This window comes from Nelusetta ayraudi, unplaced genomic scaffold, assembly GCF_046127955.1.
Source record: "Nelusetta ayraudi isolate G7.1 ecotype Tasmania unplaced genomic scaffold, CSIRO-AGI_Nayr_v1 ptg000076l, whole genome shotgun sequence".
Taxonomy (NCBI): domain Eukaryota; kingdom Metazoa; phylum Chordata; class Actinopteri; order Tetraodontiformes; family Monacanthidae; genus Nelusetta; species Nelusetta ayraudi.
In genome coordinates, this window is record NW_027466126.1 from 509,303 (window position 1) to 535,834 (window position 26,532).

The window sequence follows — 26,532 nt, forward strand, 5'->3', positions numbered from 1 at the left end:
CATGTGCATGCACACACACGCTCAATACTTTGGATTCCTGCGAGAAAATAGCAGCGCTTGTTTTTGTGCTGCGGTGGCCATAACTTACTTATTATATCGCCTGTCATTCTGGATTTGTCTGGCGGAGAAAAGAGGGCAGATCTCGGCTCTTTGCTGGTTGTTAAAACTTTCAGTCGATCTTCCCCTTTGGTCCCCAATGGTTTATAACGTGAAGGGGAGTGGGAGGAGGACTAATCTTACCGTAAGCACAAGAGCTGACACGCTCACGTGCACGTGACGTAAACAGGCGTCTACAACTGAAACAAGCGGCCACTGATCGAGTTGCTCCCTGTGTTTGTTTCTTTTCATAGTTGTGTCACTTCTTTCTTTGTTTTTACACTTCCTGAACCAACTCCTGTTAGAAATGTTAGCAAATTAAATGACTGACTGCCACTTTTTAAAGGGTTTTTCCATTGGCTCACTTGCATTGGAAAAAAAGGTTTTAAAAAATAATAGTAATTCAAGGTTTCACATCCACTTTATCGCATCTCCATTTGTCTGTCTGGACTCTGCAAGAAAGTAATTTGGAGACACTCCACAGATCTCCATAAAACAGCAGCGCTGCTAGCAGTTAGCTTCCTGCTAAACGGACCTTTGACGTGTCTGGAAAGGGACAAAAACAAGGCATCTCAGTAGGCGGAGCCAACACCTGGCTGGGGATGTTCCCATTAGTCCCAGTGTCCGCTGTGATCTCACATAGCGCTGCTTTCAAGTACTGTGTTTTAGCACATTTTTTAATGAATAGTAGAGCTAGCAACAGAAGTAAACATTCTCAACTTATACATTTTTTCCTTAGCAATTTCCTTTTAGTCTCTGACAACTTCAGCAAGAATTATCTGCCCCTCCGTTTGGCTGTGACTCCTGCTCCTTCACAACAATAAACATTAAGGGAATTTTATTTTCATTAAACATCCCCATCTGTTCCGTGTTGGCTCGAGTTTGTCTGTCTGCTGCGAAGACATCTGAGGCCGAGGAATTTTCTCACAATATATCTGAGAACTCTGAGCCGTCAGTGGGAATACTCGGCGTGACCTTCACTGTAAACAACAGTGACACAGAGCGCCACACGCATGCACACCCACACACACACTCACACACACACACACACGCACACACAATGTACAATTGGAAAAGGATGACACAAAGCTAGACACAGATCAATTCTCGGGGGGGTTTCTGGGGTATAAATAATGGCAGAAATGAAAACTGACATCCGTGGCTCTGAGGCAATCGAAGCCATGTTTATAGATACTTTAGGTTTGTTTGCTTTGTTTATTTGTTCAGATGCTCAGCGGAGATAGCGCATCTTGCATTTGGCTACAACTGTGGAGGAAGTAGCAGCATTTTTTTTTTCCACCCACGACACTCAGATCCTGTTTCCTCAAGAGCAGAGTGTCTAAACTAACGGTGCGCAGCGCGTCTTGAAAAGCTGCACGACATGTCTGTGTTGGAATTGGGCGACGGAGCGCCGGACTCCTAGCGTGGCACACACTTGCTGGGAAATGAAAGGTGTCGCCGGGGAGATTTATGGGGGTTAAAAATAGACTGTATGCAACCGAAATGATACATTGTAGGCTCCGAAAAAAGGGGATGGTCTCCCTACTTTAGATTTAACGGTATGTTGCGCAGGCTGCTAAAACGTTGCATAGGGATGGCGGCAGGAAGTACTTTGCCACCACAGGAAGTGGCCAATCAGCAGCCAGGGAGCGCTTTGGCACTGTCAAGAGAAAATTGGACCCAACAAATTTGGAACTGCTGCTTTTCACATTCTGCGGTTGAAGTGAGGGGACGTAAACCTGTGTGTTAAGCATGAATCTGCTGAGTGCATCTCATGGATTTCTAGCAGACTTTAAAATGATTTTTGAATTACATTTTGATCTGGCAACCGGGGGCAAAGCGCTAGCACTAAAATTTGACTTTGCAGAAGATTCACAATTTTCAATGCGACCGACTTGAATTTTTTTCTTGGACTTAGCCTTTCGATCCAGACTGTGGGTGGAGTCTAACTCTGGATAGGATTTTCACAAAAACTTCCACCAAAAACACTGGGGCATCATCAAAGGAAATTAGTGCTGCAATATCTAACCAAAGGCGCTTCAATGGTTTGACTGACTGCAAACAATGGCTCCGCCGCCTTACAGGGACCAATTCACACGCTTGTAGTCGCATAGGTGTCAAATTAAAACACGACAAATCCGTCAGTGAGGCAGGAAAATCTTTCTACGACTCTCTCAGACTTGACGGCCTTGATGATGAATTGCACGCTCGAATTCTTCAGGACCTATTTAACACGCTGCAACATGTGGCCGACGGCATCGTCACCATCTGTCTGTCTGTCCGTCTGTCTGCCTGTGGTTCTCACATTTCCACTTTCGGCAGCTGCTATCTACCATGCTGCCTGACGTGCCAGACGTGAACATCAACACCAACTTTTCCCCGGATGATTCAAGTGTTTATTAAGCAATCCGACAGCTGCAGTTTCTTCTGCAATCCAGGTTGCAGGTACCGCTGCTCTGGTGAGCGCACGTCTGTTAACCTACAACACGTGAGCTCTTCCTTTTGCCAGCGACAGCAACAATATCGTGATAATGCTTCTGTTTTGCTGCAAAGCAGCAACCGTGTCTCATGTGGCTAATCAACCACAACCAATCTAAAACCACCCAGGTTTCATGTTTTCACCTCAAATCTGCAAAAATGGCAAAAGTTGCAATTACTATTTCTTCTTCTTCTTCTCCTCCTACTCCTACTACGACTACTGGATTCCAAGTAGCCAGCGTTAACTCACAGGAACACAGTGCCTATTTCCCCATCTCCCTCCGTCGTCTGCACAGCAGGGCAGCAGTAAACCGCCTGTGTCGATGACAAATATAACGTCGCGGCGGAACCGCTGCTGCAGCCTCGACGGCAGCCTGTTTCTGCCCGACTCCCCCGCTGTACAGTCACCGAGGTGAGAGGGGAAGGAGGGGCGGCTGAGGTCAGGGGGAGAGGGGATGTGAAAGAGGAAGGTGGAAAGACTCGTATTCTACATACCCGCTTCATCCAGCACATGAACTTTCCTTTTTTAAATGCAGAGGTTAAAACGAGCTCTCGCAGCGAGACAGGTCAGTCGATGGTCTTAAAGTAGTAGCTGGCTGCTTAAGTTTGCTGCTGAAAATCAGCTTTCGAACTAAGGCCCCGTTTACAGGAGGACGGGTTTCTCTTAAAACGAAGAAATATTTATTCGGTTTGGCCTTGCGTTTACATGAAGCCGCTGTTTTCACTGAAACCGCGCAGACTGAAACTGCACATTTTCGAAAACGCTCCTCAAGGCGGATATGTTTGAAAACGCCACTTTGCCCGGATTCGCGTAAATGCTGAAACCGATTTTTTTTGGAAGCGCCGATGTCACAGCTCTAAACCCCTCCCCCTTCCCTGCAACCTGAGCGACTGTGAGGTGCAGACGGCCACTCACAACAACAACATTGGGGAGCGGACTTGTTACTGCTACATATGATCAGCCTGCAGTCTTCCCATTAACCTTCACTACAACAAACCGCAACAATAGTGAACAATAACACACGGTGCTCGTGGAGCGATCTTGGATTGTGTGCAAAGTGAAAATTAACAACAAAAAGTTTACTTCATGGAGTAAACTTGCGGTGCCACACCAGGCCTGAAATAGGTATTACATCATTTTCAGTCATTTCCAGCATCTCCGTGTGAGATAAACACGTTTTTTTTATAAAGCATTTTCAAAAATGTGTGGTTTCAAAAAAAATCTGGCTCCGTGTAAACGGCCCCCATAAAAAAAATGAACTCCAGTGTTGTTCCGATAAATTGCATTCACGCTAATTTCATTAGCCTTTAGGCTTCCAATCTCCTGCCAAAGTCAGAGCCAAAGGGACGGAGTGAAAACTCTTCAGATTGCAGCTTGGCTCGACGGGTGTGCAAGGTTTACAGAATTGAACACCAAGCTCTGTGTGTGTTCTCCAACGACACGACTTCCAGACACAGTACGTGTGAGGGCGGGTGACATGACACAACACAAAGGGCAGCGAGAGGAGGATGACGAGCCGGCTACGGGAGAAAGACAATTTTGTCATTCCCTGCCACTGACGTGCAATTTTTTTTTTTTTTTTTTTTAAAGATTTTTTTTAATGTGTGAATCAATGCAATGACTCAGTGTCTATTTTGTCTGCGGACCAATTTAGAAACCATATGCGACCACTTCTCCTCCCGCCAGCCGCTCATATGTTACAGTTCCAGGATTCCCAGCTCGTAACAGGCGTCTGCGGCGGCAATATCAGTTCCTCCCACCCCCTCTTGTCACACACAGGGCCGCGCTGGCCACTGACTCACTGACACGCTGCTGATGTGGGAACCCTTTGTGAGGCAGCAGCGAGAATAGTTTCCAGGGAGAGTAAGATGCGGCAAAAGAGCAAAGTGAGAAATTCTCCCTCCTCCCTCCGTCAGTGACCAACGTGAGAGTCCCCAGAGAGCGAGGTGAAGGTTGCAGAGCTTCGGTCAGGCTGAGTGAAATTATATTCAAGTCCTCTGAGACCGCCGTGCTACCGCCTTGCTTTTTGTCCCCTTACCAAGGAGTATTTTTTGGGGGGGATAGTCGATCTTGTTGCTGCACCACTGGATACAAGGCCTTGAAAGAAGACGACTGGCCAATAACACTAATCACCTTTATGGTCCCCTGACTGATTTTATCAACCCGGCTTACTTGTGTTGTGTCGCCAGACTCCAAACGACTGGAAAAAGAGAGAAAAGCAACTCTGCCTTCAATAAACTTCCTATTTCGATCATGTTTTTTTTTTCTCCCAGTCACCCGTCTGCCCTCCGTCCCGTCCTCTCCCCTTCCAGACGAAGCGAGGAGCAGGCGAGCGTGGCAGCTGACACCGGGTCGGGGGGGGAACCTGATCCGCCGGCTTTCCAGCAGCGCAGCTTGTGCTCTGCAGACATTCCTGGTGCTCGACGGGAGGGTGGGGTGGAAGGGTTGGTGGCGTGAAGCGGCTGGTGTCGCCAAATCTTTCCAACGCTTTCAACCTCAGCTCACGTCTCGCCAGCTCTCACATCTTTAAACCCCCCACGCCCCCCGAAGCAGCAGCAGCAGCAGCAGAAGCAGCAGCAGCAGCAGCAGCAGCAGCAGCAGGTGCACAGGTGTAGACAAGCTGCCCCAGAGGCTTCAACATCCCCCTTTCCCATTGTTTGATTTTTACCACCTCCTCCTTTTTGTCTGTGTAAATATTTTATCTCTCGCCGCTGCGGCCACCCTTGGACGAACACGTGCAGCACGGGTGGGATTCCTTCTTTGTTTTGTCTTGTCGGTTGGGGCCCGGCCGACAGTCGCACACAGGATTCGCGGTGTTGGATGTCAGGTGCAGCAGCGTCAGCGTGCACGTCCTGCGTCTGACCTTGCGAAAGCTCGACCACCCCTGAACAGTCACGGCTCTTCAAAGCTTACAGTGAGTAGTACAGTGAACCACAGTGGTGTTTGCGCTGATACTGTGTGGCTAATATGCTTTTAATAGGAGGAGGAGTTATTTTTCCGATGCCCCTTATGAGGCCTCAGCAGATGTCACACATGTATTTATAACCAAAACACATTTATTTCCTCTCGGGCCTCCCAGCTCAAGTCTCCATATAACTGGTTGCATGACTCGATGAGATGTTTCAGCAGTTTGTTGCATGTACATTGGAAAACGCATTACATCCCCTAGGGCTCCCAGATGTGAGACTAATAACTCATCTCATCTCAAATAAATAAAAAGCGATGGCAACAACAACAAAAAAATGAGGCCAAACTGAAAAAAAAAGTTTCTGTCAGCACTCCCAGCGCTGTGAATCAAAAGCTGCGGCTGGCCTCCCCTGCTTGTGGGCTTGGAACCATGTGCGAGGAAATGAAACAAAATAAGAAACAGAGTGGCCGTGCCTCAAAATAACGCAAATGTCAGAGCTTGCGCCGAGGCTGCTGCGCCGCTGCCACAGAGTTGAACCTCGCAGTGAAACGGCTGAAAATAGAGATTAAACAGAAAAACCCCGGCAGCCGTCCGGCTGCGTGATTGGACCAGATGTCAGAGGAGTCGTGAGGAGCGGCGGTGGCGCCGGCGCGGACACAAAGACACAGTCAGACAACATGAGCTCACCTTCTGGTGGAGGGGCCTCAGCGTGGACCTGCGGTGATGCACCAGCGTCGTAGTATCCAATCAGGTGACGGCGGATCAGTGCACATCAGGCAGGAAAAGATCCTGGGATGAGGCGAGCTGAGGGTTCTCCTCCTCCGCCTCCTGGACTAACTCGTCGGATCCACAGTGGGATCCAGGCTTGCAGTAAAACTTTTTTTTCTCCTTCTTTCCCTCCTCGACTGCTGCCGCTGCCTTTCACACCATCTGCACGCTCACAAAGTCTCCGCTGCGGACGCGATGGCTGCTGCGGTCGGCGCAGTCACACATGGGGCACCGTTACAGTCCGCCCTAGGCACACGCACACACAAACACACACAGACACATGCACTCACACACACACTCACTCGGTGCAGACTATGCAGTTCCAGCTCCTCATGTCATCCCGGCTGGTGAGACGCTCACAGTCTGAGAGCACTGAGTGTGTGTACAGTGTGTTGGTAACAGAGGGGAGGGAGGATGAGGAAGAGGAGGAGGAGGAGGAGGAGGAGGGAGGGAGGGTATGTTTTAGGAAGCTCTGACTGAGCGCACTCCTCCCGCAGTGCAGCTCACTTTCTCTCGGGTTGCACACAAGCCGGCCGGTAACTTGGCCGTGCAGGCGGAAAGAAAATGGATTTGCACTTGTGGCAAGCATGAAAACAAACAAACAAACAAACAAACAAACAAACAAGGCTGCTTAAGGGCTGCTTTCCTCAAGTTGACGTGCACCCTGGACAAACATTGATCCGTCGACACTCTGGTGTAAGTCCAGCTGTATACACATGAGCGCAGATTGCGTCTTTGTTTGCCTCAGGGTGAATGAGGTGGGGATGGCCTGAAGTTCTGTGGCTGTATTGCATCGCCCCCAAAGAAACTTGTTTTGGAAGAAGTGGCAAGTGTTTGGCAAACAGAGAGGTCTTTGTGGCGACTGCAGAATTGTCAAGTTAGTGGCAAATTACGGCATCTGATAGTTTTCCCTGTACATCATCGACTACCAATGGTGCAGCTGTTCAGCTCTCTGCGTGAGTTCTGTGCGAGATGGAGGTGCATTAAGTGCATTGAGTCCACAGAATTTAATAGAGCTTTGACCTGTAACCTAAAAATTACATTTTAAGTAATTCATTTAAAGTTCCCAACGAAGACATTTGTTCAACAAACATAAAAGGTGGAAGGTGGAAAAATACAGAGAAAGGAAAATGTTTTCCAGGTAATTATCTCAGGATGCTGTTTGCATCGTCAGCGCTCAGACTCGCAGGTGGGCGGGTCCTAATGTACCCCTGGCACGTGTCCGCCACATCCCCTGCTAATGTCCTCATTACCGACAAGGGAGGAAAAATTCCAATCCATGTGGGAGACCGCTGATTTGTCAACAGTAATTACTTCCCCTCCCAAATCGAATCAACAGCACCAGAATTAGTTTAGCCGCGATGCAGGCGGTGGGAGAGCGCGCTGCACCTTCCCAGATGAGTCGCCAAGCAGAAGGAGCCTCTCAGCGTTGGACGTGTTGGACCTGTTGAGATATAAATATATATATATATATATATATATATATATATGTATATATACATATATATATAAATATATATATTCGCAGCAAACTAATATTCTGTCAGCGATTGTACTGACCAGAAGTAACCACATTTTATACTGGGATCGTTTTAGCTTGTATGTTAATATTTATAATAATATTAATAGTGGTAGGTTTTTTTGTAGTCCACATTTGGAAAAGAACCATCAAGAAAAGTTAAATTTGGCCCTCCTGAACTTAAACCAATCAAAGGGCACCAGACATCCGCACCAGACTACTTAGACGTTTGACCTCACACCCATGTGTCAACCCTAACAGTGAACTCCTGACCCTCAGCACAATGTAACCCTTAGAGCCACGCACTCTGACATGCTGGAAACCCCGGTGTTTAGACATTTTCTTGCAGTTTCCAAAAAAAAGGATGGATTAACTCATGTGTGGCCATTCAAACAATGTTTTGTTGGCACTTGTGTTGGCTGCTGTCTAAAAGTGGTTTTGAAGATTATTAGATTAGATTATTTAACTCATAGACTGGCCATACCTGTGACTAAAGTCAGCCGGGTGGATATAAAACAAGTTGACTTCCCAACTTTGGTGATTAAGTCGACCAAATTTGTATAAATAATTTTAGTTGAAAGTGCTTATTTGAGTTCGAGCCACATTCATTTGCGATCCTGCCCAAAGTTTAATTGAACTCATCTGGCGGGTTTACATCTTTTGAGCCTATATTCCACCAGGCGTCATGGCTGGTGGAATATGATTAATCTTTTCATGCTGCAGAGCCAATCTTAAAAATAATGATTAAAGTCCACCCAATAAAGTCCAGACTGAAGGTGGGATTCCTGCACGTCATTAAAGGCCTTGTTAGATTAAACAAAGCGTGAATGAAATTAACGAGCGGGGTCCTCCGAGCCGCCAGTCCTCGGAACGCTGAGCATGACGCGCCGCGACCTTGTGACGTGAGAGGCGGCGGCATCCCCGTCCCAGGAGACGCCGGCGAGGACCTTATCTGATAGCAAATAGCTGGCAGGATGAGGATGGATGAAGCTCCACGGAGGGATCCTCACGGGACTGCAGTGTTTCTAGTGGGCTCGCTGTTCTCATGGCCTCGCACATGGAAGGTTGGGACATTCAGGGTCGTCTGGAAAAAAAATAATGAGGAGCTTCAGATGTCTGACGAACACGAGGGGTCCTTCCTAGAGGATTTGTGATGTTACGTAATCTGACTTTTTTTCTTTTGCTTCTTAACTTCTAGCTGAACAGCCTACTTCTGGTGCGACTTTCTGTCCTTGCATGACTTGAGTCTGGTCAAGGCTTACTGTGGCCTGTTGCATCGAGACCAATTACTTTTGGTTTTCACTTCTTATATTTGTTGGCCGAAGCTTCTGACAGCCCAACATTTTTTTTTTTTTTTTTGTCACCTGACTTTTCGTTATGACGTTTAGTTTTGTTGTTTGTTCATGAACCCGGACCAATATTACACGATTATTACACAAATATCTGATATTTACGTTGCAATGAATAAAGCAAAACAAACTTTGACCCTTTCCAAACCTGGACAGATATATTTATGCAACATTGCCCTCTAGTGGCCAGAAATAAAGTTTTTGGCACTGAGAGTCAAATGGTGTGGACTTTTAAGGATTTAAATTTGATCCCCTTCGTTACGGAAAACAAAAACAAAACAGTCTTTATAATTCTAGCGAAATCAAGCATAATTTGTCTAAATAAACAATCACTTCCATTACAAGAACAGACAATCTAAGTATGGGCAATAAATGCAAAGATTAGCTTATTGGAGCTATGTAAACATTTATTTATTTGTTTTTGCTTGTTATTTCTTTGCAACTTGAACTGATTAAAAAAAAAGATAAATACGGCAGTATCACGAAGACACCACCAGAGGTCAGTGTATTACAGCAAAAGGAGCAGTCCCTGTTTTTGACGCAAAAACTAAACCAGTCGTTTCACAAATGAGTACGTCTTTAGGTTTTCAATACATGAGTAGACAGATTAAGAAAATACATAATACAAAAATAATAATACTCTTGATGGCATGAGTCCTCGTTCAATAATATATAGATATTGAGATATTTTGTAATTCCCAGTGGCATCAGAGTTCATGTTTATTTAAAAAAAAAAAAAAACACTACACTTCCTTTTCTACAAAACCTGAAAGTGCCATTGGAAAGGCTTTTTGCCAGCTAATCAACTGGCTAACTACACTGAACATTGCGGTCCTTGTTGTGTGATAATAAACTGGGCTGGAAGCGCTTGCGACACATCAGCGTGACTGAAAAAAAAAATTCAAAAAATCCTCCAGCGGTCAGAAATCTGGGTCTGGGTCGTTGAGGTCACGGCTCCTGACACTTGTTTTGCACTTCAGAGAGAAGAAAAAGACAGAAAGGAAAAAAGGAAGAAGAAAAGAAAGAAGGAACAGAGAAAGGAGGGTAACTGGAGTGCACAGCACTAATGAATCATGTCCGTGCCAATGCTCTTCTCATCACTTTAATCCGTCGCTCCGCGGCCACAACAAACAACCTGCGGAGGGAGGGGCTGGCTGCAAATACCAGAACATCTATTTGCAGTGAATCAGTGTTATTTACTACACTGTTCACGCACTTGTGTTTCTGTGGAGGCGGCAGTGACGTGTTTCGGGGAGTCAGATAAAGGGTATTTCTCACCAACTCCTTCCTGTTATTTTCCAGGGTCCTTTGTTTGGTTGCGGAGGCCTCGGCCCGTCGGTTCTCAGGGGAGCCAGAGGAACACTCAAGCACTTATGAGCACTCCTCAGCGCTCCCATACCTGTGTGTGTGTGTGTGTGTGTGTGTGTGTGTGTGTGTGTGTGTGTGTGTGTGTGTGTTTTCTTGCTGTGCGTGTCACCTTGTCCTTGGACTGACGGGTTACATGGCTGGAACGAATTCACAGCATTCTCAGGCGTTAAGCAATCCCATCATGTAGGGCCAGCCTGAAGATCAATGGGCAATTAATCATTTTTTTCCTAAATAGCCATTCGTTGCACAAATAAAAATTTGTCATTTGATAATATTAACTCTTCAATGGCCCTTTTCTTGTCGGATAAACTGCTTGTTTTCATATGAAAACTGAATTCCTCAAATTATTCAGATTTTTATGTCAATCAACTCTTCACCAATTGCTCTGCACGTCGGTATAACAAGGAACTTATTTTTGTGCATGAAAAGCTTCTTTTCAGTCCTCTGACATTCATGTCTGAAATTCTGCATTTTTTTTGTGTGTCCCCTGAAAGGAAAAAAAAAAAAAAATCCTTGCTTTTAAATTCCCGTCCTTTGCAGACACAACAACAACAGGAAGAAGGCCCATTTTCACAGGTGTCCGGAAGCACAGGAAATAAACAAGCTGAATACGGGAAAAACATTTTTTTCCCCCCTTGTACACGCACAAGTCATAGGTGAAGCTAATAAGAGGTATTTTTAGCCCTGGGGGAAACTATTTTGCGGCATTTTTGACGAAGGGCTAATTAGATGTTGTTGTGAGCCTGCGCTGCAGGATGTTAACTGAGGATTTGTGGGAAATGTCATCACTTATCAATCTGTTGTGTGCGTCTGTGTGTGAACAAGGCAATGTCTGAAATGTTATTATGTTGTTATTTACTCATTGGCGAAAGCACTACAGCCAAGCAACAGATAACAAACAGCAACAGATACATTTGAATTAAAGAATTAGCAGGTAGGATTTATCAAGGCTATATTTCTTCCTGTATATGTTTTTTTTGTAAATTGTTATACGTTCAATTATTAGTTTACTCTACTCATTATTTGTAGTCTACTTTTTTCTTTGTCTGCTCTGTATAAAAAAAAAAAGAAGAAGCTCTGGGCTTGTTGTGTTGGATGTCACATCGACGTAGAAACAGTGAAACTCTGCTACACTCAGATTTGACCCTCAGTAATTTGGTGCTAAACTATCCATTTACCAAGAAACATATTTTTCAACTCTGTAGAAAAAAAGCTTTTAAAATGTTTTAGTTTGATTGGAGAAGATTGATTTCCCAGCAGAATGGGCAAATTCCATGAGTTACATTCATCATCATCAGACATCTCTCGTGACAAATAGAAAGTCAATTACTTATGCTGGACTTCATCCACATTCTGATTACTGCAAGTTCCACAGCAACATCAAAAAAACTGGGACATCTTCTCCATGTTGCTGTGCATACTGAGCTTTAACTGTTTGCTCCTCAGTTTTCTCATGCTGAAAATGGTGCCTGAGAAACCTTTGCTGCCTGGGAACAAAGAAGAATTTCCCCATTTGTGAGAGATTCCACTACTTGAAACGTTCTCAGCACTTTCTGCTCTTGAGTGATGATATATATCATTTTATATTAACATGGGAAACAAGAATCCCCACTCCCCAAGCTGCTCCACCAGCCTTCTTAACATTTTTTGCAGTGCGAACGGTGGCTTTTTTAGACATTTGTTTTCATGATTCGTCATTATCCAGGAACTTTGGGCAAAATTTAGCTTTCAGCTTGTTTTGTCAGACGTCACATTGACATTCAAGAAGTTGCTCCACTCTGACTTGACTCACATTAATTTAGTAATAAATTTAAGTTGTAAAAAAAAAAAAAACCTTAGTTCTTTGCTTTCCCACTCATATATATATTTGCTAAATTGACCCAGTTTCTCACAGCTCGCGTAGATAAGTATATAACGCTTTGAGACACTGTTTAACTCTTTATTATTTTTCTCCATATTCCTTCTTTTTCAGCTTCATATTAAAGCAACACTCTGTAGTTTTTCCGATTTGGATTGATAGTTTCAAAATCTAAATTTTTTTGGACTCATTGACTGCAATCAATCAAAGAAAGGCAGCCTCACTTTTGACTCAGCGCCTCCAGCTGGCCCATTATATTATTTTGTGACTTTGGTTGCCTGCCCAGTTCCCTCTTGTCGTGTGCTCGGCTGCTTTGCGTCTTTTCTTGCTTCCCTTAACATCATCTTTGGTGAATGTACCAAACTTCAGCGATAGTTTTTGATTTCAGTGTGTGAAGATTTGGGATATGGAACGGATATGGATATGGAAATTTACTCCTCATTCAAAGACACAATTCAATTCACTTTAGATCCCTTTATTTTTTTTTCTTGATATGTGCAGTGTATTTTTTCTTTTCAGAAGTTGTACAGCAACACAATGCCGATAGAGTCAATGTATAAATTTCGCATTTAAATGACATAACAGAAAAAGTGTCATTGACCATTTTAATTCCACTTTTGATGCATTCTTAACTCACATATACAATACAAATAGAATACATGACCTGAAAAGTAAGGGTGAATATTGCGGTGTTGTATTTGAAGATAAACCCTGTCAGCTAAAATGAACTGTCACAATCATGTTACATGAAGGGATGACAACATAATGTAATCTTTATATTTCAAAAAAAAACTTTTTTTTATTGATAAAGAAAGATGAAGATTTACTTGAGCTGGGTGTGAAAATAAGATTTCCAAATACTTAAAAAAGGGTTGTAATCATTTAACATAATAAAATATATATACCTTTTCTGTTCATTTATAAGTTAATGCTACATTTGCACTTGGATGAGCCTGCACATTCAGGATTTGTCAGCGAGGATTCAGCCTCTTCGGAGAGCTGGATCTGTCCGCATGCTGGTCCGTGCTCTGGACCTCTCCTGAGCCCACCTCCGCCCCTGAAAAAGTACAAGTCTAAGGCTTCACCAAAGTCACATTTTCAAACACTCTTTGAATAATGTCCACATTAAACAACCACTTTCACGAGAAAACAAAAAACAAACTCCTGGAACATTACTGCTGTTACAAAACAAACCCCAGTATCTAGAGTTAAACTTTTAAGTCCATGCCATCTTTTATTTAGCTGAGTACCCAATATTTAAATATGATTTGATGCTTACACTTGGAGTACATAATGCAAACAAAAAAATCCCACGCTTTGGCCTGTTTACAGACACCGCACTTTGGCTTTGCCGGCCACAAATCTGTGATCACGCTTACCTGTTTGCGGCTCACTCCTGAGCTTGCTGGCGATTTTGGCAAAGAACTTGAGTGTGAGGCAAGTGCCTGTCTCCCTGTCACATATGCCACCTTTGCAGTTGCACGTTTTGCGGCACTCAATTCCATAGGTTCCAAAGAGGCAGTCTGCAGAGAAAGCACACGTTTTATTTTGAAAGTTCTTTGGATAATGGAGCGTGGCGAGGGGAGGGTTAGTGTTGGTGACTTGATCTGATGTGGAAAGGATCAAAATGCACGCTGATAAGAGTTCAGTAAAAATGTACTGAGGCAGTAAGCAGCTAATTTTGCTGCAGCAGAAGATAAGACAGATGGTTTTCAGGAATGAATCACCCTAAATGTGACACTATGGTGTGCCTGCATGGACTCATTTCATGTAATGAACTGCAATTACCCATAAAATTCCTAAAAAAAAATAAACTAGAAATAACCTAATGGGTTATAGCTCCAACCTGGTGCAGCAGGCAGGGCAACAAATGAAAACGCAGCGGACACGGGCACACGCACGCACACCGTACCTTTGCAGATGCCGTACTCGTCCCCGTAATCGTCCTCATCCTTGTAGAACTCGCAGAATAACCCCGGTCCGCACTTCACCCCGTGCATGCCGGACACCGTGCGGTAGCAGTGCTCCCCTCTGCCGGCGGCGCAGACCTGGCAACAGCCGCAGTCATCCAGCACGGTCCGTGTGCAGCGCTGCGTCCCGCCGCACCGCTCCGCGTTGCATCTGTCGGGGCAGTTGACGGCGTACTTGACGTTGGCGCCCCACGCCGCCACGTCCCGCAGCAGGAGCGAGGAGAGCACCGTGACGACGAGCAGAGACATCCCTGGATGCGGGCTTCTCGGCGGGAGGCAAGAGAGAGGAGGTGCAGGGCGCGGAGGGAAGCTGGCAAGGCTGCGCAAGGGGAGACTTGAGCCGAGTGCCCTGCGGTTCATCAGGTTGGATGGTTATCAGCGATGGACAACTTTGTTTTGCACATGACTTGCCCTCGTCAATTTCCTCATTCCGGTGTTACCCCCCTCCACCTCCCTTTTTTGGTCAGTCAGTGCCTGTTTTTAGAGATCCGGCTTTGCTCAGGACTGCCATCCATGTGACCTGATGTCATAAGTTATACTTGGTTTGTTTTTTTGTTTTTTGTTTTTTGTTTTTAGGTGTGTGTGTGTGTGTGTGTGTGTGTGTGTGTGTGTGTGTGTGTGTGTGTGTGTGTGTGTGATCACACTACCACCAGTTGCATCCCCTCGGGGTCGTGACTTTACTGTTTACAGATTTGTGTATTGTTAGGATGATTTCACTCAGAAACATCATGTCCACGCATGGCACTTTACCAATAGATGGATGAATATATTCAAATTTCATTTCCCCAGTTGTGGGGGGGGGGGGAAAAGTTAAAGGGAAAACTATTCAATTGGATTCTGGCAAAATAATCAAACCCAGGAAAATTTCCTGGACAACATCCACAACCTGATTGCAAGTGTCAGACCTGGAATGTAAAAAAAAAAAAATAATAATAATAATAAAATAAAAATAAAAGTGTGATTGAGGAATCAAGCGTCTTTAGTTTCTTTTGGTCGGGTGAACGCTGAAATGCTTTGTATTCTACATTTCCCATGTGGAACTTGCACAATCATAAAACTCAACCACTGACCCAGAGGGAATAAATCCAACAGGTTAGCAGGATGTTAATTTATCCAACAGGCGAGCAGCCTTTATTCATGGGATTTGTCTCACAAAGAACTTTGTTAATAACACGTTGTAATTGTGCAATTACACGTACACAAAATCAAAAGTAACGTCCTGAAACTCTCTTGACTGGTACAAACAAGCAAATAAATAAATATAATCACGTCGACGACGTTGACGCTGCTCTCCTGGACACAAGATGGCGACACTTGCTGGAGTCCGCGCGGCGCACTGAAGCGGCCGAAGAAGACGCGAGGCAAGAGGAGAAGGTTGACATGATATTCACGTCCAAGGGAGACCTCACTGGGACGGGACAGGTAACGCAAACAATTTATTGACATTTATCGACCGACACCGGCTAAACACGCCCGCTTTCGGGGTTCGCTGCCGCAGCACAGCCGCTAGCACGGCATCACTCCCCGGCCCACTAGCGGGGCTAAGCGGAGGGCTGTACCGAGTGCTGTCAGCCGCCCCAAAGCGAAGGGGCTTGGCCGCTATTTGACAGCCATGGAAGCCGACTAGCAACTGTACCGCGGCCGCCACGGTTTAGCTCAGCTGTCGCCGCAGATGCAGACTCATGCCACCGGCGCGTTTGTGCGTGGCACCAGCCGGCGAGGGACGCACGTATTCGTGTTCGGCGTAGCGACCGGCTCCGGAGTAAATCATCCTTAAACAGCGGCCGGGCCGGTTATCCAGGGGATGGACGAGGTGTTATGAATGCTGCATAATGATGATGATGATGATGATGATGATGATGATGATGGCTGCTTCAGAGTAAGAAGGCGCACAGCAAGGGTGGGTAATGTTAATTTGTAAAGAGATTAAATGATCCTGACAACTTGGGTCATCTGCGCGAATGCCAAATCTGACATGCAACTTTTGACAACATGCAGGTGGCTATTATCAAATAATACGCTGATTATTCTTTGCAGCTGGTGTCATAATTCTTTGGCATAAACATCACAAATCTGCAAGGAGCATCTTTGATTCCTGTTAATTCATTTTAATTGCTGCCTCTAACAGACTGTTGGCACCTCCTAATGTTATTCTTTCTATCTTAATCTTCATTGATTTTGTTCAGAGGTCTTGTCTCTGCCTGCTGCTTTCCGTCTGTGTATCCAGGATTTTAAGATGTAGAAGAGCATCTTGAGTCAGTCTGTGGAACATTTTTTAGGTGTCCTCTCCCTTTAAGACGTAGCCACCAAATGTAGGTGAGCAGCATGTTGTTGATGCCAGACAAGCTTTGAGTGTTTTGGGTAGGAAGAGGTCCTTCTCAGTAACTGAGCTTCCTTATGTCTTATGTCTTTTTTTTTTTTTTTTTTTTTTTTTAAGTTAGCAGAACTTCAAATTTGATATGTTCTTTTTTTTAATTTGACGTCATACTTATCAGAACATAATGTTCCAAATTTGACCTAAATTTAGATTAGGGTGTGTTTTCCTTTTAGATGCCTGTTGTGTTTAATACGTTAATGTGCTGACTTTAAATCAACAGTTGTTAACATTTGAATGTGGAGATATTATCAATTTAAAAAAAAAAATCACTGATTAATTTAACTTCTAGCACATGTATAATTTGTATAACAAGAAAGAAGGTTTGCATTGTTTCTTTAATACACGAATTGCATGTATATTTATAACAACATTTTCTATGAACAGAAAAGTAAAACTTAGTCAAGCAAGCTCTTCTTTTCTCAATAACGATAAATTTAAAAACATATACAACGTGTATAATGGTTGAGGCACATTTTGAAGTGTGGTCACTTGCTGCCGGTTAGCTAACTAGAAGCCCTATTACTATATCAATGCCTGGTGTTATTTTCGGCCAGACTGGAAACCATATAGCCCTGAAGGCCTTAGGCAAGACAAGACAAGACAAGACATATGAGGCTCTGTGACTGCTACTATGTGTGTAATACACACTGACAGACTAGCTTGAAACAAGTCTTTTGAACTTTGCGTTTTAATCAGAGAAATAGGAAGATTTTTTTGTTGTTTGTACTGGTTGGTTTATTTAGTCGGCCTGTCGCTTGTCAGGTATTTAAATTCATTTATTTTTGGCATTTCTTTCCAATAAAATGTGGTGTTAACGCCACCGAGTGTAATAACGGTAGAGTCACTGCGAAAGATCTCATAATCCTAATTCTGATGATCATCCATTAAGCAGTTTAAAAAGAATTCTGTTCATTATTCTTGTTCTTGATGTGTCATGAGAGCTGTTACCGTTATAACCCCTGGTGTGGATGACATTTCTTTCTCGAAATATAATAATTTCTAAATCAAAACGTGTGTATTTGCTTGCAATCGTCTGATAAAACATCTGTACCTCGTGGGCCTCGTCGAATGATCCCATCCTCTCTGTTCCGCAGGTGCACACCCGAGTGTAGATAATGCTCAGACATGGTGCCTTGCCAGACCCATGTGTTGCTGAAATGGCAGGAGCACTTCAACAGCTCCTGGGCAGCAGAGGACACGTTGCAGACGGCGGGGAGGCGCGGCGTGGTGGCCCTCTACGACAAGCTGCTCCACAACAAGGAGGTCGTGACTCTGGCTCAGCCCATCCAGGAGCTGGTGGGGCCGCGCCTGCCCGACTTTGAGTGCGAGCCGGGCGCCTCGGCGGAGAAGGAGGAGTACCTGGCCTCGCTGCTCCACAGCCAGCGGTGGCTCGCCCACCGCATGCTGACGCAGACCGCCTTCACCCTGGGCCTCCACCACAGGCTGGTGGTCCTGCAGAGGATCTACTACGCGCTGCACACCAAGTACCACGACAAATTCCGCGTGCAGCTGCCCCAGCAGGCGGCCGAGGGGAGCGGCGACTGCGGGCAACTCGAGCTGGCCTCGGAGCCCTGCCTGGCGGGGGGCGTGTCCAAAGTCAAGTCCGGCACGGACGTCCTGATCGAGATGGGCGTGCGGACGGGCTTGAGTCTGCTCTTCTCGCTGCTGCAGCAGAACTGGAGGTACGCCGCCTCCATGCACCCGGACTCGGTGCTCTGCAACGACGTGCTGGCCACGGCCTCCTCCGTCCTCGCCTCGCTGCCCCCGCTCTCGCTCGCCAACGAGAACAAGATCCCGTCGGTGGGGCTGGACTGCCTCGCCCAGGTGGCCGACTTCCTGAAGAAGACGTCGGCGAGCGGCGGGAGCGGCGGCGTGGACCCCACGGGCCGGCGGCTGGCGCTGGAGCTGCTGCTGGGCCTGGCCATGCAGAGGGGCTCCCTCAAGTTCCTGCTGGAGTGGGTGGAGGTGGCGCTAGCCGCCTCGATGTCCTCGTCTTCCTCCTCGCTGACCTCCCACACGTCGCCAGGCGTTGGCTTCGATGTCATCCATCAAACACTTCTCCAAATGAGGCAATATTCGGTACACAGAATTCCCTTTTCGCTTGCATGCGGCGCAAAAACCTCAGTAACCCTTGTTCTATGAGGCAAGGCCCTGTACAGCAAGTCTGATTGTGCTGATTGTGCTCCACTTTTTTGCCAGTCTATTAGCAGCAATAGTCAAATATTAAAATGTGTTTTTACTTGAACATCCATAAACATGCAGATAAAACTTACAACAGCAAATTATTCAAACGTTTGTCTTTGCTAATGGCCTTCCTTTTTATTCTCGCACAATCATTCGACGCTCAGAGTGAAGCATTAGCGTGCACTGCAGACAGGTTCCTCCCCTTAGTCACTATCCTTTCCCCCTTTTAAATGCACATTGAGTCACGCCTCAGCTTTTGCACTTCCTCTGCATGACTGACATGGACAGTTGCATCACGGCCTGTTCACTACATCCCACACACAATTTGGACTCCTTAATCGCTTGAAGAGAAAACTCTAACGACGTGTTCATTTTCCCAGGGTTTCCGCGGGGACTCCGTGAACACTCAGGTGCTGAAGAAGGACGCAGACGGACTGTGTCTCCTCTCCCATGCTGCCTTGTGCCTGTTTGAGGAGGCAAGAGATAATCCAGCCGCCAACCACAACACAAAAGGCTCCATTAAGAGCCGGTGCACCTGCCTCGCCTCTAACTGACTGTTTCTCCTGGCCGCGCTCCCTCTTCCCTTGACAGATTTGCAACTTGGCCTCCTACTGCCTGTGCTCCTGCAGCACGGACGCAGCCTGCCCTGGCACGGAGAGCGACGCCGTCATGGTCTACGTGTGGGGCAGCAACAGCAGCCACCAGCTAGCGGAGGGAACCCTGGAGAAAATCCTGCTGCCAAAGCTGACGCAGGGCTTCAGCGATGCCCAAATGGTACGAATGCGGGCCACCGTCAAGACTGTGTATATTTCCTATCTGTATCTTCACCTCCTCACATTTGCCCGCTCCATTTCCTAGATTGAGGCGGGACAGTACTGCACCTTCTCTGTGTCGGCCGACGGTTCGGTGAAAGCCTGTGGAAAAGGCAGCTACGGCCGCCTGGGCCTGGGAGACTCCAACAACCAGTCCATGCCCAAGAAGCTTGTGCTGGAGCCTCACAGGAACATGAAGAAGGTGTCGTCCTCCAAAGGCTCCGACGGACACACTCTGGCAATTACTGTGGAGGGGGAGGTGAGCAGTTCAAACGCCTCTTCTGCGCAAATAATAGTGCGATTTTATATTCTGCAGATCATGATCATATGTTGTATTTACATAAACTACCAGTTAAAAGTTTGGACACACCTTCTCATGCAAGTTTTTTTTTAATCTTTGCAACTATCACACTGAACGCATCAAATATATGAGCAAGACATTTGTAATTATGCAGCAAAGAAAACATGTTAAATACCTCTAAATATGCTTTTTATTAAAGGTGGCTATTTTGAGGAATTTCAATATAAAACGTGTTGTTTTGCACTTTTGCTGTCTCTGACATAATTTCATGTCTGTTTATACATAGTTGTGATGCCTTCGGTGAGAATCTGCAATGACAATAGTCATGAGAATGAAAGAAAAGACATTAAATTCATAGGGTGTGTCCAAACGTTTGACTGGTAGTGTATTTTACAGAATATTTTTGCCCCTTCCATCGAAACTTGAAGTCCATTTAAAGTAGTGGTACGCCGTCAGATCTGTAGTGTCCCCATGTAATGACTGACAGTTACAGTTCTAGCGTGTTTTTGTCTTTTCAGGTGTTCAGCTGGGGAGACGGAGAATACGGGAAGCTGGGTCACGGCAACAGCGCCACCCAAAAATACCCCAAAATCATTCAAGGGCCGCTGTACAGCAAAGTAAATCCGACAGAGTGACTGTGACAGATGGAGGATTCCTTCAGCCGATGCTCAGGTGTCTCTTTCTTCTCACCGCTCCAGGTTGTGGTTTGCGTGTCTGCTGGTTACAGACACAGCGCTGCTGTGACCAACGACGGGGAGCTCTACACGTGGGGCGAAGGGGACTTCGGCCGACTCGGTACACGTCTGGTTTCTCAAGAACGTCGAGCCTCTGTGATTTTGAGAATTGTGGGATTCACGGCTGACGTTTTTTTTGTCCTTGGGTCAGGCCACAGTGACAGCCAGAGTCGCAACGTGCCCACCCTGGTGAAGGACATCAGCGGCGTGGGGCAGGTGGCCTGCGGCAGCTCCCACACCATCGCCGTAGCACAGGACGGACGCACCGTGTGGTCCTTCGGAGGCGGAGACAATGGTCTGTTGACAACCTCTTCTGAAAATAGCAAACGGCAGAACCGTTTTTTTTCTCCCTCTGTACTTTTTCATGAAAAAAATGTTCTGGCTCTCTTGCGTGACTCACCACCTGCAGGCAAGCTTGGCCACGGGGACACCAATCGCGTTTATCGGCCCAAGATCATCGAGTCGCTGCATGGATTCATCATCAGGAAGGTGTGTGCAGGCAGCCAGTCGTCTCTGGCCCTCACCTCTGCAGGACAGGTAAGATGAGGCGGTCGGAATCATGACTGGGCATCCCATAATTTCCCTGTATAAAAAATGGCTTTTTTTGTCACAACTCATCTGCATTATCTCTGTGAAAAAGCTTTTTAAGAACTTCTCTTCATGTTAAACTAATTCTAGACCATAGCTGTCAAACTCTGGCCGGCGGGCCAAATTTGGCCCGCACTGTAATGATATTTGGCCCGCAAACTACTAGAGCTGGCCCGCTGGTATTATACAGCACATGTACCACTGATAAAACGAATCCCAGAATGCTCTGCTGGTATTTTGGCACTTCAATCAGGACAGGATTTGCATTGAAGAATATTATTACTACTTAGCCAGTAGGAAAAGGTTACTGTTGAAATTTAAATCAGAAAGCTGCATAAAAAGAACATCATTTCTATTTACATTTTAGTTTATTAAATAGATTTTTTTTTTATTATTATTTGAAATTCAGTTTTGCATGTGTGTAATATTAAGTTATTTATTGTATATTATTAAGCCCTGCTAGTTCTATATTCAGGTTGTCTGGGTTCAATCTAAAAAGGTTCACTGTTCTATCTGGAGGAAGATTTCTTCTGTCAATATCAGCCCGCTACTTTGTCCAAGTTTTACATTTTGGTCCGCTGTGTATTTGAGTTTGACAAATCCTGTTCTAGACTATTCTTTGAAGATGCATTTCAAAAGTTGCTAACAAAGCAGGCCATGTCTGAATATCTTGTCAGGTGTTTGCCTGGGGTTGCGGCTCCTGTTTAGGATGCGGCTCCTCTGAGACGACGTCCCTGAGGCCCCGGTTCATAGAGGACCTCAGCATCACCAAGATCATCGATATCTCGTGTGGAGACAGTCACTGCCTGGCCCTGTCGCACGGTAAGAGAGACTGTCTGTGTGTAGGACTGATGGTACTGCTGCGGTGACGGCCGAGATGAATCCGTTGTCGTTGTCCGGCTCTCCTCAGAGAATGAGGTGTACGCTTGGGGGAACAACACCATGGGACAGTGCGGGCAAGGTCACACGTCCACACCCATCACCAGGCCCAAGAAGGTGCTCGGGCTGGAGGGGGTGTCCATCCAGCAGATCACCGCTGGCACGTCTCACAGCCTGGCCTGGACCGCAGTTCCTACTGACAGGTGTTAATTATCGACCTTGGTCTTGTCAAGGATGTCGTCTGTCGTCTCCTTCCACAAACCGTGTCGGGCTTCTCTCCTTTTTTCCTCCGCAGGCAACTGGTGGCGTGGCACCGGCCCTTCTGCGTCGACCTGGAGGAGAGCACCTTCTCCTACCTCCGGAATTTTCTGGAGGGCTACTGTGACGGTATCGAGAATGAAACTCCGCCTGCTCCGTTCATATCCAAGAGGTGGGTTGTGATTGTTGTGCATTTGTGTTTTGTTATTTGAGAACTTATGGTGCGGAATCGTCCACAAAATATTTTCTTTGTGCCCCAATAAATATCAAACGCATGTATATTGTCCTTGGACTCCTCACTACTTTGTGTGTGTGTGTTTTCTTCAGGGACCACCACCAGTTTCTGCTGCTCTGCATGCGGCTGCTGTCCATCCACTTGTCTCTGGCACATGCCGGTGGCACTGGTGCAATAGTTCTGGGGGCCCAGGGCAGGCCCCTCAGAAACCTGCTCTTCAGGCTAATAGATACCAACATGCCCGACTCCATCCAACAGGTAAACTAGCAATCTCGTGACCGTTGGGAGCACCAGGAAACGATAATAACCCCTGAGTTATAACAAGCAAACATTATATTCTTTAAACATGTACTGGTCATTGGCTGGTTACTGGTTTCAACTTGAAATCCTTCTGCTCATGCATAGCATATGTATGATTTAACTAGACAAATTAAATTACAATACACTGTAAGTGCAGAGAAAAAAATGTTTTAAAATGAAAAAACAAACAAATGATAAAACTGTCACTTGTTCCTTGTGTCTCACGTGGCTTCTGTATTGGCACCCCAGGCAGTCCTGAACACGTTGTCCATCGGTGCTTCCCTTCTGCTTCCTCCACTGAGGGAAAGAACAGAGCTGCTCCTGTCCCTCCTTCCTCAGGGTCCCCAGAGCTTGAACGTCCTCTCCAAAGGACAGGTGAAGCTGCACTGCTCCTCTCTGCCACTTGGAAAAGAGACACTTTGAAGTTACCATTAAAGAGAAGATACAATCTGTGTCATCTCTTTTAAATATGAGCGTCCCGTAGCGTTGGCAACGCTGCCAGGCGATGCCTTTTGAAGTTGTAAAAACATTTTCTGGCTGAGAAAAACAAAACGTTCCGATCCGCTTGCGTCACGCACCGAAATTAATCTGCGCTCTCCCCTCCCCCTCTGCTCTCCTCCTTGCCGTTCAAAGCGTCTGCAGTTGGATATGGTCCTCAGCAGCCTTCAGGATCAGAGCCACGTCGCCTCTCTGCTGGGCTACAGCAACTTCGGGGAGGTCACAGCTCTGGGGGCCCCGCTGGCAGCTGCCGCCGGCTCCACTCGGCTGCCCTCCTCCTGCAGCTCTGACGCCTACGACCCTCTGCACTTGGCCGAGGTGCTGCTCAGAACCCTGCTCCTCAGCATCGGCTTCTACACGGTATGGTCAAGATGCCTCTTGTGGAAGTTCCACGGGCGGAGAGAAGCAACACTTACTTTTTCTTTACTTTGCTTCTCTGCGTTTTGTCGTGCACATTCGATGAAAGCGCTGCATTATTTTCTGTCCAAACAGGAGCGTGCATTCGGGGAGCTGGAGAAAAACAGCGACAAGCACTTGACCAGCGAGAGCCACGGACAGACTGACCCTCCCTCCCACTTCCACCAGCTGCTAACTGGGCTCCACAAGCACCTGCTTGCGCACTGCTACATCCACCCCGGCCCCGAGGTAAGCCGCGCCATCAGCCGCGCGCCATTTTCACATGGAACTCGAAGGTCACGCGACTGCGTTTTATTTCCTAGGATGATGGCAGTGCTACGCTGCTGCGGGAGCACCTGTACCTCCTGCTCCCCTGCGCCGCCGAGACCCTCGGCAGATCCGCCAAGCTGCTGAGGGAGAGTTCACTGGATAAGCAGATCATCAAGAAGCTGCACGGTAAGAACGCTGACTGATTCTCCTCCCGCAGGGGTTCTTTTAACTTGTCCGACCAAAGCCGCCGCTAAAGCCTGTTAACTCCCTCCCCCGTCTACCTCCAACCCTGGCAGTGGTGCTGCATAATTCTGTGGCCGGCGGCCTCCTGTGCCAGGTAATGTACTCCCTGCTGCTGCTGCCACTTGGCACCGTCCAGCCCCTCCTCAGCCATTTGTTGGTCCTGCTGGAGCAGCTGAATGACTTCAACAGGTTGCTGCCAGAGACTGGTCACTTAGAGGAGCAGGAGCTCCGAACTGAGGCCCTGAAGACCTCTTCAGGTCAGTGGGAGTGTCTGCAGACCGTTAAGAAAACCATCCAGAGAAAATTAGACTCATCATAAAGTAACTGCGGATTTTTCGCTGCAGATAAAAGTGATGAGACCGCAGGCCCCGGACAGCAGCAGCAGCAGCAGAAAAAGGAGGAGTGCATGTGGGCGTGGTTGCTGGATTTGGAGCGGTCTGTTGCGTTGGCAGCTGGACGGTGCCTGGGCGGCATGCTGCAGGGCCCAGCGGCCACGCTTCAGGAGAAGACATCAGAATACTGGCTCTCCAACGTCCTCCTCAGGAACGGCCTTGAAATGGACTTTGAGCAGCTTGGTAGGAAAACACTACGGGCTGCACCGACGGCTTTGCTGTTTGCCAAACAAGGCGCCGTGTCTCATTGCCAGACGATTTGGAAACATTTTCAGTGAAAGCTATGTTTTAAGCATTGTTGCAAAGCCATTGAATTGTCTTAGACACTTTTAAACAAACTCATGTTGACTGCAGATACATGAAAGACAACAACAACAAATACCATCATGAAGCCCTCAGTGGTTTCTCCAGGGTGGCTGGATTTAGTTGCTTATGACAAAGTGTAAATTCACCACGTTTATTTTCCAACCTTTCAAATTTCCTTTCTCTTGCATAACTCTGTCATGTAGACTCCAGCCTGGCTTGGTTGACGGAGGTGGTGCTACTGGGGAGCGGCGATGCCCGACTGGCTGAGCTCTGTCTGAATGAGGAAACAAAGATTTTGCTCGAAATGGCCTTGGGCTCCTCCAGGGGACCGGCAGGTGGTCTGTGGGCAAGGATGGAGGAGTACGCACGCAGCAGAGGTCCGTCTGAAAACACTTTGTACCACCAAATTCCTTTGTTTCTGTAGAAACTGCTGCCTGGAACACCAGAAGATCGTTGATTCACTCTGCTGCGACTGCTTTTTCTGCGACAGGAGACTGGGAGAGTGGAAGTTCTTTGTGCGAAGGTTTGCTGCAGACGGTCTGCCGCTGCAGCCTGGCTGCCCTTCTAAAACACACTGGGCTGCAGCACGAGGCTTGTTGGCACGACAGGTGAATAGCAGGGTTATTCGGGATTACTTGAGATGTCTGTTTGTGCTCCTGATTTTGGTGATCACATTTTGGGCTTTGTTTTCCAGTCCTTTTTAAATGTTTTGAAGGTTGTCTTTTGTCCATGTCAGCCACATCTATGATCAGAATCTGTCACACATAGAATTACTCAGTATTTCATTGTTGGTTGTTCGGTACTGTTTTACAGTACATTTCAGTGAGAAACAAGATCATTTTATTGAGAATTTAAAAGTCAAAATCTCCTCATTTTCCAAGCTTTCTATTGCAAATACTGATCACACACACGCTCTACTTTGCAGGCATGACCCCAGTGAGATGCTGCTAAGTGTTTATGAGACAGTTTATAAAATCCGAGGTGCTCTGTTGGCTCATAAAAACTCTCCGAGGACATCGCAGGTGCAGCCGGCTGCAAAACAGGTACCATTACTGAAATGAATAGGCTAGGTTTGTGTCGTAAATATTGCAGCAAAACTGTTCCCTTTCCTGAATGTTTCTATTGAACATTAATAGGAATACAACGCACTCTTGTTCCTTTGCAGACTGTTCTTTCCCCCCAAAGTCCTGAAGCCGACCGGCAAGAGCCACACGCCTCCACGGAGGAGGCGGGGAAAGACGTGCAGCATCCGAGAGGCCAGTGCAGCCGAGAGGTGCAGGTGCCCCCGACTCCGACAGCAAACCACAACCAGGAGGAGGTGTCAGAGGAGGACGCGTTTGGCAATGGTCGCATGTACCTGTCAGGTCTGCCTCCGTTCCCACCTTCCCCTCCCACGTGTCTGGTTGTTTCTCATTTTCCACAGCATGCCGTAACACACACACAC

General features: G+C 46.6%; 3 protein-coding genes across 8 annotated transcripts in view; 1 reads left to right on the plus strand and 2 right to left on the minus strand.

The window, feature by feature from the left end:
* Positions 1-6,613, minus strand: part of arhgap24 (Rho GTPase activating protein 24) — a 47,708-nt gene extending 41,095 nt beyond the window's left edge. The window contains exon 1 of the mRNA XM_076043822.1: positions 6,171-6,613. The gene's annotated coding sequence lies outside the window, so the exon portion shown is untranslated. The remainder of the gene's footprint in view (positions 1-6,170) is intronic.
* Positions 6,614-12,804: 6,191 nt separating this feature from the next.
* esm1 (endothelial cell-specific molecule 1) lies at positions 12,805-14,738 on the minus strand. Its single transcript, XM_076043657.1, has 3 exons — positions 14,258-14,738; positions 13,725-13,868; positions 12,805-13,402 (listed from the first exon to the last, which is right to left on the minus strand). Exons 1-3 carry the CDS (start codon positions 14,673-14,675, stop codon positions 13,317-13,319), a joined length of 648 nt encoding a protein of 215 aa, XP_075899772.1. The 5' UTR covers positions 14,676-14,738; the 3' UTR covers positions 12,805-13,316.
* Positions 14,739-15,614: 876 nt separating this feature from the next.
* Positions 15,615-26,532, plus strand: part of LOC142899815 (putative E3 ubiquitin-protein ligase HERC1) — a 34,045-nt gene continuing 23,127 nt past the window's right edge. For 3 of the 6 annotated variants that reach the window (XM_076043655.1, XM_076043651.1, XM_076043654.1), the window contains exons 1-23: positions 15,615-15,737; positions 17,787-18,771; positions 19,257-19,352; positions 19,468-19,650; positions 19,735-19,947; positions 20,508-20,606; positions 20,688-20,784; positions 20,875-21,018; positions 21,133-21,260; positions 21,989-22,133; positions 22,222-22,393; positions 22,486-22,620; positions 22,776-22,941; positions 23,233-23,358; positions 23,617-23,841; positions 23,974-24,126; positions 24,201-24,333; positions 24,444-24,647; positions 24,735-24,965; positions 25,292-25,465; positions 25,579-25,696; positions 26,014-26,131; positions 26,254-26,452. In XM_076043655.1, the coding sequence (XP_075899770.1) occupies positions 17,818-18,771; positions 19,257-19,352; positions 19,468-19,650; positions 19,735-19,947; positions 20,508-20,606; positions 20,688-20,784; positions 20,875-21,018; positions 21,133-21,260; positions 21,989-22,133; positions 22,222-22,393; positions 22,486-22,620; positions 22,776-22,941; positions 23,233-23,358; positions 23,617-23,841; positions 23,974-24,126; positions 24,201-24,333; positions 24,444-24,647; positions 24,735-24,965; positions 25,292-25,465; positions 25,579-25,696; positions 26,014-26,131; positions 26,254-26,452 (4,213 nt within the window). In that variant the 5' untranslated portion in view covers positions 15,615-15,737; positions 17,787-17,817. Of the gene's footprint in view, positions 15,738-16,542; positions 16,632-17,786; positions 18,772-19,256; positions 19,353-19,467; positions 19,651-19,734; positions 19,948-20,507; positions 20,607-20,687; positions 20,785-20,874; positions 21,019-21,132; positions 21,261-21,988; positions 22,134-22,221; positions 22,394-22,485; positions 22,621-22,775; positions 22,942-23,232; positions 23,359-23,616; positions 23,842-23,973; positions 24,127-24,200; positions 24,334-24,443; positions 24,648-24,734; positions 24,966-25,291; positions 25,466-25,578; positions 25,697-26,013; positions 26,132-26,253; positions 26,453-26,532 lie in introns of all 6 variants that reach the window. The other 3 variants (XM_076043652.1, XM_076043653.1, XM_076043656.1) reach the window with 3 other exon arrangements.